The 10,474-nt window shown below is 40.3% G+C and overlaps 1 protein-coding gene across 1 annotated transcript; it reads left to right on the forward strand.

The window, feature by feature from the left end:
* The first annotated feature begins 7,325 nt into the window (after positions 1-7,325).
* LOC107820009 (uncharacterized) lies at positions 7,326-7,805 on the forward strand. The gene has a single exon (XM_016646219.1). The coding sequence runs from the start codon at positions 7,326-7,328 to the stop codon at positions 7,803-7,805; it is 480 nt and encodes a 159-aa protein (XP_016501705.1).
* The last annotated feature ends 2,669 nt before the right edge of the window (positions 7,806-10,474 follow it).

A 10,474-nucleotide genomic window follows, 5' to 3' on the forward strand; every position in this document is an offset into this window, starting at 1 on the left:
GGCCCACTCTCCGAATGATCCTATAAGGCCCAATATACCGTGGGCTAAGCTTGCCTTTCTTGCCAAACCTCATCACGCCCTTCATAGGTGATACCTTTAAGAATACCCAGTCATTAATCCTGAACTCTAAGTCTCGTCGCCGCATGTCAGAATATGACTTCTGACGACTCTGAGCTGTCAACAGTCGCTCCCAGATAAGCTTTACTTTCTCTATGGCTTGCTGAACCAGGTCTGGCCCATGTAACCCAGATTCTCCAACATCAAATCACCCTATAGGAGATCTGCACTTACACCCATACAAAGCCTCGTATGGAGCCATCTGGATACTGGAGTGGTAACTGTTATTATATGCAAACTCGATAAGAGGTAGATGTTCATCCCAACTTCTTTTAAAATCCAACACACATACTCGTAACATATCCTCGAGCGTCTGAATTGTGCGCTCGGCTTGTCCATCAGTCTGTGGATGAAAAGCTGTGCTGAGATTCACCTGAGTCCCTAGACCTCTCTGAAATGACCTCCAAAAATGTGCTATAAACTGAGCCCCACGGTCAGATATAATAGAAACCGGTACTCCGTATAGCCGTACTATCTCCTTAATATATAACTTTGCATAATCTTCTGTTGTATATGTAGATCTGACCGGTAGGAAGTGAGCTGATTTCGTGAGCCTATCGACTATCACCCATATGGAATCGAACTTACGATTAGAACGAGGTAAACCCATGATAAAGTCCATGTTTATCGCCTCCCATTTCCATGTCGGGATCTCTATAGTCTGCATTAGCCCTCCGGGCTTCTGGTGCTCTACCTTCACTTGCTGGCAACTAGTACATTGGGCGACAAACTCAGCAATGTTCTTCTTCATATCGTTCCACCAGTACACATCCTTAATGTCATGATACATCTTCGTCGATCCAGGATGGATGGAATACCATGAATAATGTGCCTCTGACATAATCCTGTCTCGTAGCCCTGCTACATCTGGAACACATAAACGACCCCTGTATCTGAGAACCCCATCTCCCTTGAGCTCTAACAATGGCTTCTTCTGCTGCGGAACTCGCTCTCTCAACTCGACCAACTCTGGGTCCTCGTACTGCCTTTCCTTGACTTCAGCTATGAGGGATGATTTTGCAGTGTTTTGGATTACAACTCCACCATCCTCAGAATCTACTAACTGAACCCCCAACGAAGCCAATTGATGAATCTCTCTAGCTAATTGTCTTTTCTCGGGCTCTACATGTGCTAAGCTACCCATAGATCGGCGACTTAAGGCATCTGCAACAATATTAGCTTTCCCTGGATGGTAGAGAATGTTAACATCGTAATCTTTCAATAACTCAAGCCATCGCCTCTGTCGCAAATTCAACTCTTTCTGCTTGAAGATATATTGTAGGCTTTTATGATCAGTAAATACATTAACATGAACACCATATAAATAATGCCGCCATATCTTAAGTGCATGGACAACCGCAGCTAACTCGAGGTCGTGGGTCGGATAATTCCTCTCGTGCTTCCTCAACTGCCTTGAAGCATATGCAATTACCTTCCCATGTTGCATCAGGACACATCCTAACCCGACACCTGATGCATCACAATACACGGCATAACCCTCTAGACCCTCTGGAAGTGTTAGAACTGGAGCTGAGGTCAACCTGTTCTTAAGCTCTTGGAAACTCCGCTCGCAAGCCTCTGTCCATTGAAACTTAGTTTCTTTCTGTGTCAACTTCATCAATGGTGCCGAAAGGGAAGAAAAACCCTCTATGAACCTCCAATAGTATCCTGCTAAGCCTAGAAAGCTACGAACCTCTATCGGAGTGGTAGGTCTAGGCCAAGATTTCACGGCCTCAATCTTCTGAGTGTCCACCTTTATCCCTTCATCTGATACAATATGCCCCAAGAATGCTACAGACTTCAACCAGAACTCACATTTAGAAAACTTAGCATACAACTTACGATCACGGAGGGTTTGGAGTACCGCTCGTAGGTGGTCCGCATGCTCATCCTCTGAACGGGAATAAACCAGAATATCATCAATAAATACTATCACGAACAGATCTAAAAATGGCCGGAATAGGCTATTCATCAAGTCCATAAATACAGCGGGTGCATTAGTCAACCCGAAGGACATGACAAGGAACTCGAAGTGGCCATATCGGGTCCTGAAGGCTATCTTCGGAATATATTTTTCCCGAACTCTGACCTGGTGGTACCCCGACCTCAAATCTATCTTTGAAAAGCATCTATCCCCCTGCAACTGATCAAACAAGTCATCGATCCTTGGAAGTGGATACTTATTCTTAATAGTTACCTTGTTCAACTGCCTATAATCGATACACATCCTCAGCGAGCGGTCTTTCTTTCGCACAAATAGTACTGGTGCACCCCAAGGTGAGGTACTGGGCCTGATGTAACCTTTCTCCAGCAAATCTTATAACTGCTCCTTCAACTCCTTCAATTCGCCAGGTGCCATTCTATACGGAGGGACGGATATTGGTTGAGTTCCTGGAAGCAAATCGATGCTAAAATCAATCTCTTACTCTGGAGGAATACCTGGAAGCTCATCTGGAAACACATCTGCATACTCTTTGACTACGGGAATAGACTGAAGTGTAGGTATCTTAGCATCTGCATCTCTAACTCGCACAATATGATAAATGCACCCTTTTGCGATCATTTTCCTCGCCTTCAGATAGGAAATAAACCTACCTCTGGGTGTTGGTGTATTACCTACCCATTCAAGGACTGGCTCACCCGGAAATTGAAATCTGGCTGCCTTTGCTCGGCAATCAACTGTGACATAGCAAGCTGCCAACCAGTCCATGCCCATGATAGCATCAAAATCCATCATCTCTAGCTCAACTAGGTCAGCTGAGGTCTGACGACTACAAATTGTCACCGTACAACCTCGGTAAACCCGTCTAGCAATAATCGATTCTCCGACCGGTGTAGATACCGCAAAAGGATCACTTAGTATTTCAGGCACTATACCAAACTTCCTCGCGACAAATAGGGTAATATACGATAAAGTAGATCCTGGGTCTATCAAAGCATAAGCATCGTGAGAGCAAATGGTTAATATACCTGTCACAACGTCTGGTGAAGACTCCTGGTCCTGTCGACCCGCTAAAGCATAGATACGGTTCTGATTACCACTTGAACTGGAACCTCTACCTCTACCCCGACCTCTACCAGCCAAAGACTGAGACTCGCGCCCTGAAGGATGCACGGACATAGATGATCCTATTGCTGAACTCGCTGGTTGTGCCATTCCCCCCGAATCTCTATTTGGGCAATCTCGCATCATATGCCCCGGACGCCCACATATATAACAAGCATCAGAACCTGCTCGGCATTGGCCCAAGTGTCCTCTACCACAGATGTCACACCGTGGAGGAAATGACCATGTCTGCGCAGATCCTCGCTGTCGCTGCAAACCCGATGCCCGTGAGCTCTCACCTGGTCCTGATTGAGTATAGCGGTCATACCTGTAACCCTGTAACTGAGGTGGCGGAGGCCTAGGTGGCCGTCCGAAGTACTGGGTCCTATAACTACCCTGATATTGCTCCTGAGACCTGGGAAATCTCATCCTCTTACGTTGCCCTTGCTCAGCCCTCTCTGTACCCTGCTGCCGATGCCTACCCCTTTCTATATTCTGGGCGAATGCCTGAATCCGGGAGATATCCATACTATCCTGCAATGCAGCGGTGGCACATGCCTCGGTTAACTCTGGGGCTAACCCTGCTATAAACCTGTGAATCCTGTCCCGCATAGTAGCAACTATGGATGGTGCATATCTGGCCAATGAGTCAAAATGGAGACTATACTCTCGAACACTCATATTACCCTGCTTGAGGGCTAGAAACTGATCGACTCGAGCCTGTCGGATCTCCCGTGGTAAGTACTGGTCAAGGAAGGCATCTGAAAAATTTTCCCAAATAGCTGGAGGTGCATCACGTCCCCTGGACCTCTCCCATCCCTCGTACCAAAGGATGGCTATATCTCAGAGTCGAAAAACTGCTAGCTCAACTGCCTCTTTCTCCGTGGCATGCATAACACAAAAGATCCTGTGAAGCTGATCTATGAAATCCCACGGGTCCTCCCTCTGATCTGTCCCCGTGAACTCTGGGGGACTCAAAGCAATAAACTCTCGGACCCTTGAACTCCCAGACCCCTCAGAAGTTCCTGCACTAGCTGATGCCCTAGCCTGTTGCTAGGTAGCTACCAACTATGTCAACAAATGCACCGCACTCCTTAAGTCCTGATCTGATGGAAGTGGAGGGGGAACTGGATGTGCGGTTTCCCTAGGAATCTCCGTAGTTGGTGGAGGAGCCGGTAATGGCTGAGTAGGGGTCTCACCTTGAGCCTCAGACTGGGCCCCATCTACTGGGGGTACCCTGCTGGTCCCCTCACCTACTGCTGTATCTCTCCTCTGGCTAGCCGTAGTCTTCCTAGTCACCGTCATCTGTGCATGCAAACACCAACACATAAGTTTAATTCAAATTTCCTATAACTCAGTTCTGTAGCACGATTTAGATTTCAAAGAAGGGTAACCAACTCCTGAATGCCCTGTAGTGCCCTGCTTATATAATGTGGTGCACAACACATCTATAAACAAGACTCTACTAGACAAGGCTTATAGACTCCCTAGGACAGAACTGCTCTGATACCAAGTTTGTCACGCCCCGAACCTAGGAGCGATACAAGCACCCGATGCCTCACCTAACCTGGCGTACCAAATTGCGACTAAGGGACTCTGAACACATAATGTCATACTTTGGCCATGGGGCCACCTTGCAAGACAATTTGCGAAGCAAAATATAAAACTGAATGGAAACTAGCGCTAACTAAACATCAATATAAAGCTAGGCCGAAAAGGCCGTCATAGCTACTACAGCTGACAAACCACCAAATTATACATACCAGGCCTACAAACCCAACATACTGTACTAACCAACAGGATATGTCTACAAGCCTCTACTGATAGATATATTGTGATCGGAACAGGGCCCCGACCTACCCATAACATATATACAGATATACATAAGATGTACACAAAACAATAGACCTAGCAACTCCGAAAGACGTGTAGCTTACCGATCAGGCTGAACTCGGGAAACACCTACTGAGGAGGTCTACTCGTCTGTCTATCTGAACCTGCATGCATGAAATGCAGCGTCCCCGGAAAAGGGACGTCAGTACGAAATAATGTACCGAGTATGTAAGGCAATAACATAACTGAAAATCGAAACTGAACTGATAATATAATAACTGGAAGTAACTGGGAGTCAAAGATGATCTGGAGATATACTTACCTGCTGATAGTGACTAAACTCCTTCAATATAGTAAGTAAAATAATTGTACGGCCTTATAAGGCTCGGTATATATAACTGCTCTGCCATAGTAGGCTCGCTCATAGGCGCTCGGCCATACTAGGCTATGTATCTCGACCATGCTGGGCTCGCTCATAGGCGCTCGGCCACAGTAGGCTCGGTATATAACTTTCCATCTGATCAGAGGTTGCCCAATAGGGGCCTGCCCATCGATTATAGCTCGATGGTAATGAAAATTCTGTAATACTGTATATATAGGCTTGCTGCTCTCTTGACTGGAAGAAGAAAATACTAAAATTGAATATAGAGTCTCGATAAGGAATAATATTGTAACTTATGAGACTAGAATAGTGTGAATAAATTCATGAATATGAACTTCTCTTTTGTCTCATTACTAACACATGTAGCTACGAGATCATGCCAAAATGAAGGAAGGCTTAGCCTTAACATACCTTATCACAATCTTTCCAATCACCAAGTTGAACTCACCTCTTTGCACCTTAATCTACAAGAACGATAATAATACTATCGTTAAGTTACGAAAGGTACAACTATCGCACAACGAACGACAAACTTATTTTGTATTAAAACGGGCAGCATCTCCCCTATAATCCTTACTTCCTCCAAATTCAAGATAACACCAACAATACAAGAACAGAACAATAACAACATATATACATTATTTTCCAGCCCTATATACACCATCAAATACTACAAAACAGCCCAACACACCCCAATCTCTTCGTACACAAAACGACCACCGTAGTAGTATCAAACGACCCGAAAATGTTATGACGAACGACCAGCCAACCACACTACATTTATATGGTGTTTCTACACCCCCCTTCCTCCTCCAAAACTCCACAAAACAGTAGTAAAACACGCAGCCCAACAGCAACACAAAATAGTCCACAAAACAGTCCGCTACAAGTGAATAACTCGAACTCACGACTTTCGATCACCGTCCCGTGAGTTCTCACAAGTATAGAACAACTTACCATGAATTTATAGAAGAAAAACTGGATGAAAGAGAGCAGTAAACTCACCTTATTTGTTGGATAACTCAGCTCCTATCTTGGTTCTTCAAACTCTAGGTTTTACCTCCAATTAGAACTTGAAAGGGAGAGAAAATCAATTAGGGTTTGTGGGAAATTTTTGGGAGGATTCTTTGCAGAGATTATGTCTGGTTATTATGCTCTATTTTAAGTCTAATATATGAAGAAAATAGGCCTTTAAAAGGCCTCTTTGGACGACCCGAAATGTCCCATTTTTGGGCTTTCATTTAAGCAAGTAGGTGACACACCTACTTGTCACCTAGCAGCTTGCGCAGTATCGCAAAAATGCCCATATCTCATTACTCCGATGTCATATTGACAAACGGTTTAATGCATTGGAAAATAGACTCATAGATCTTTAATTTTATGGGTGGAACACCCCATAACTCTAAGTATATTGGGAGAAAATCGCAGTTACATTTGACCCAAAGTTTCAGTAAAACTTATGAATGTAACTTGTGATGACTTTCATCGACTTTTGTTCCACAACTCGCTTGACATTAAAACATAACACACGGATGTCATACGACTAATATAAATCATAACATAATCTCCTTATCATGTTAATCACCCTAGTCTCACCCCAAAGGTACATGTTATAACATTCCCAACTTGTCGACTTTCGACGAAACATTGTTTTATTCAATTGCTTTAGCTTCTGAACTGTCCAACCCTCTTTGTACTTGTTGTTCATGATCTTCAATATTTGTAACCTCATAGGTAACATGATTAACTTACTTTATTTACTTTTAAATATTATCTCATTTTTGGTCCTACATTAGTTTACTTACGACGCATTTTTACGTACAAAAACATAGGGTGTAACAAGATTGCAAACTTTAAGGAGGGATGATGAATGGGATTTGTTTGTTGATAAAGTATTTATATTTTATATCAAGCATGATATTTTGGTGCCTAATTTTGATGATCTATATGTTAACTCTGGAAGATCACTTGCGAAAACCTGCTGATTATACTGTCTTTCATCATTATCGTGTTGATGTGTTTTGTAAAGTTCTTGATTGGCAATTTCAAGGAATTAATGATCGTTTTGACGAAGTGACAACTGATTTGCTTCATGGAGTTGGTTGTTTGAATCCAATTGACTCATTTTCAAGTTTTGATATCAAAAAAATAATGAAGATGGTTGAATTGTATCCTGATGACTTTGATGAATTTCAGATGAGTGCTTTTGAGAATCCACTTGCGAGTTACATTATTAATGTTTGTGATTTTGATGAAAGATTCTCCAATCTAAATGGGCTTTCTGATCTTTCAAAAAGATTAGTTAAGACAAAGAAGCATTCAGTTTATCCTCTTGTATTCCTCTTAGTGAAACTTGCGTTGCTTCTGCCTGTTGCCACTGCAACTGTTGAAAGAGCTTTTCTCAGCAATGAAGTTTATCAAGAATGACTTGCGGAATCGAATGGATGATGACTTTTTAGGCGGTTGCATAGTACCTTATGTAGAAAGAGAAGTATTTAGTATTGTTTCTAATGAGTCTATTATAAAAAAAATTCAAGAGATGAAACCTCTACGAGTACAATTGTAATAAGTAGAATCTCTTTTCGATGCTTCTTTATATTAGTTTGGATTTATCCAATTATTCGTACTATTACCCGTATTTTTATAATTTAGCTCGATATCACGTTGTTTGATTTAAATTTTTCGGTGCACCGACTTGTTGAGAATTTTTTTTCTTGTTCAAGTTTGAACATCCTTGAAATATTTTCTAGCTTCGCCACTGATAGCAATTCAAGGAAATTGACTCTGTTTAAGTTTGCGAAACACAGAAAATCGAGTAAGGAATTCTGTTAACCCGAGAGAAGGTGTGAGGCACTCCCGAGTTCCGTGGTTCTACCACGGTCGCTTTAATAATCATACCTGGGTTAACTAATTCTGCATATTTTATGTTCTAGGAAAATTTATGCACTTTTGCCTTAAACCGCTTTTAATTGCTTGATTATTTGTAATTATGGAATTATCTTGAAACGAATCACGCATACGTGTATTCGTTTTGTTTGGCGTGTCATGAATCATGTCACGCGTACGTGTACACAATTAATAACACTTTATTATTATTAAGATTATTTCGCCCAAAGTTGCGCGAACGCATACCTTGATTTTAATTTTGAAAATCATATTTATGTCACGCGAACGTATACATAATCACGATAATTTGATTAATTAAGAGCGCCACCTAAAGCATGCTATCGTATTCATGATTGTTCATTTCCTAAGTTTGAGATTATTGTGAAAGTTCAAAATTATGAAATGGATTTATGGAGAAGTATGGAACTTAATTACTAGGATTATTTACAAAAAGAGTTACTCTACTAAGTTATAAAAAATATTTGCCACTATTATTATGGGAGAAATATGAGCTAGCTTATGAATTTTATTATCATGGGCCTGGCCGAATCTTATCATTTAGCCCATTTATCTATGTCCAAACCTACGTTTACTTCTAGCTAAACTATACAGCCCATTAATCAACAACGAAAACTTCTCATAATATATTGAAACTTAATTGGCATGTAACTTATCATTATTGAAGTTTTTCAACATAAAAAAGCATTTCTAATTGGCCATTAAACTTATCTAGGCAACGAATCCATCTAAACAGTATAGAAACCAATAATCAGAAGGAGCAATGAGAATAAACTATCCAAATCCAGGCTCATGTTTTATAAAGTCAGAAGCAAATATAAATAAATAAGACACTAAAATCAAATCGCGATGAAAAAGAGAAGGCACACATACAATAGCTGAATAACTCGAAGAAACAATATTATATTTTAGTTCACCAACATAAAATGAAACACTATAGAATTGGACCTTAATGAAGCTATTCAAAGCACATTCTTTGTCTAGAAAAACTGTATTGTGAACAGGAACTAGGACCTCAAACGGAAACCTCCAACCGGTGACCTCGATGCCAACGAACTCAACTTTCGGAGCTGCTGTTTTTGTGCGAAAAAGGGATGTTTTCTGTGTTTTCGATGGAGTTTTTCGGCTGGTTTTTATGGAGGAAACAGAGATGATTTTGTGTGAGCAAAAATCAAGATGATGCCTAAGGTTTGCCTAATTGTCTCCTCCCTCCCTTTTCAAGATGTCAATTATATATAAATATACGTGGGTTATAGTAATTGATGTGAGGAAGTAGTGCTGAGTGGGGGAAGTGGGGAAAGGGACGTGAAGGAGAGGGGAGTTTAGCAAAAAAATGGGAAGTTAGGGGATTGGGGACGTGAGTGTTTAGGTAGTTTTTGGAGAAATCTTTTACTTCCTTTTTTTTAATAGATTTTTTTGTTCTTTTTGTTATTGACTTTTGTTTATATATATATAAGAAATAAAGAAAAGAGAGTAAATGTAACTAAAAATATTAGCCAACTACTTTGAGACATAAATATCATATACATAAGACAACTAAATATTTACACTATAGTTAAATTATACTAACTAAAATATCATAGCTTATTTATTAAAAACTATATATATATATATATATATATATTTCAACTTTCTCATATAAATTCTACTAAAAGTGAGATAGAAGTTTAAAATATTAATATTAGATCTAAAAGAAATATTTATACTAAAATGATATAGAATTTGGGTGTGGTCAAAAATTAGTTGTTCACATCTATAGTAGGAAAAGTGAAATAAAATTAGTTATTAGAAACCGAAATTATTTTATTATTTGCTTTGACCACAAAAACTATTTTTTATAGTTTTTTGTTAATCAACAAACCCTATGAAAGGCTCACACACCTATTTACAACTCTGTCGCTGAAAATACATAAAAACAATGCTTAAAAATATTACAATCAGTCAAGTCGTATGTGCCTAGTAAATAGGAGTATACTTATATACACAACCTAAAATTTAATTGTAAGCCCATTGATGGTTTCTCTTAATAGGACAGACTTGGGGAAACTGTGTTCTATGACATTCTTTTAGGGCTCGTTTGGTACGAGAGATAAGGGATAATTAATCTCAGAATTAAATTTGAGATGAATTTATCTCATGTTTGGTTGGGATAAAATCGTAGTATAACTAATCCCGAGATAACTTTATAGTAT

The sequence above is a fragment of the Nicotiana tabacum genome, chromosome 13 (genome assembly GCF_000715075.1).
Source record: "Nicotiana tabacum cultivar K326 chromosome 13, ASM71507v2, whole genome shotgun sequence".
NCBI classification, from domain to species: domain Eukaryota; kingdom Viridiplantae; phylum Streptophyta; class Magnoliopsida; order Solanales; family Solanaceae; genus Nicotiana; species Nicotiana tabacum.

Excerpts from the sequence above, each read along its gene's own strand:
- LOC107820009 (XM_016646219.1), top strand. The coding sequence starts at position 7,326 with ATGTTAACTCTGGAAGATCACTTGCGAAAACCTGCTGATTATACTGTC.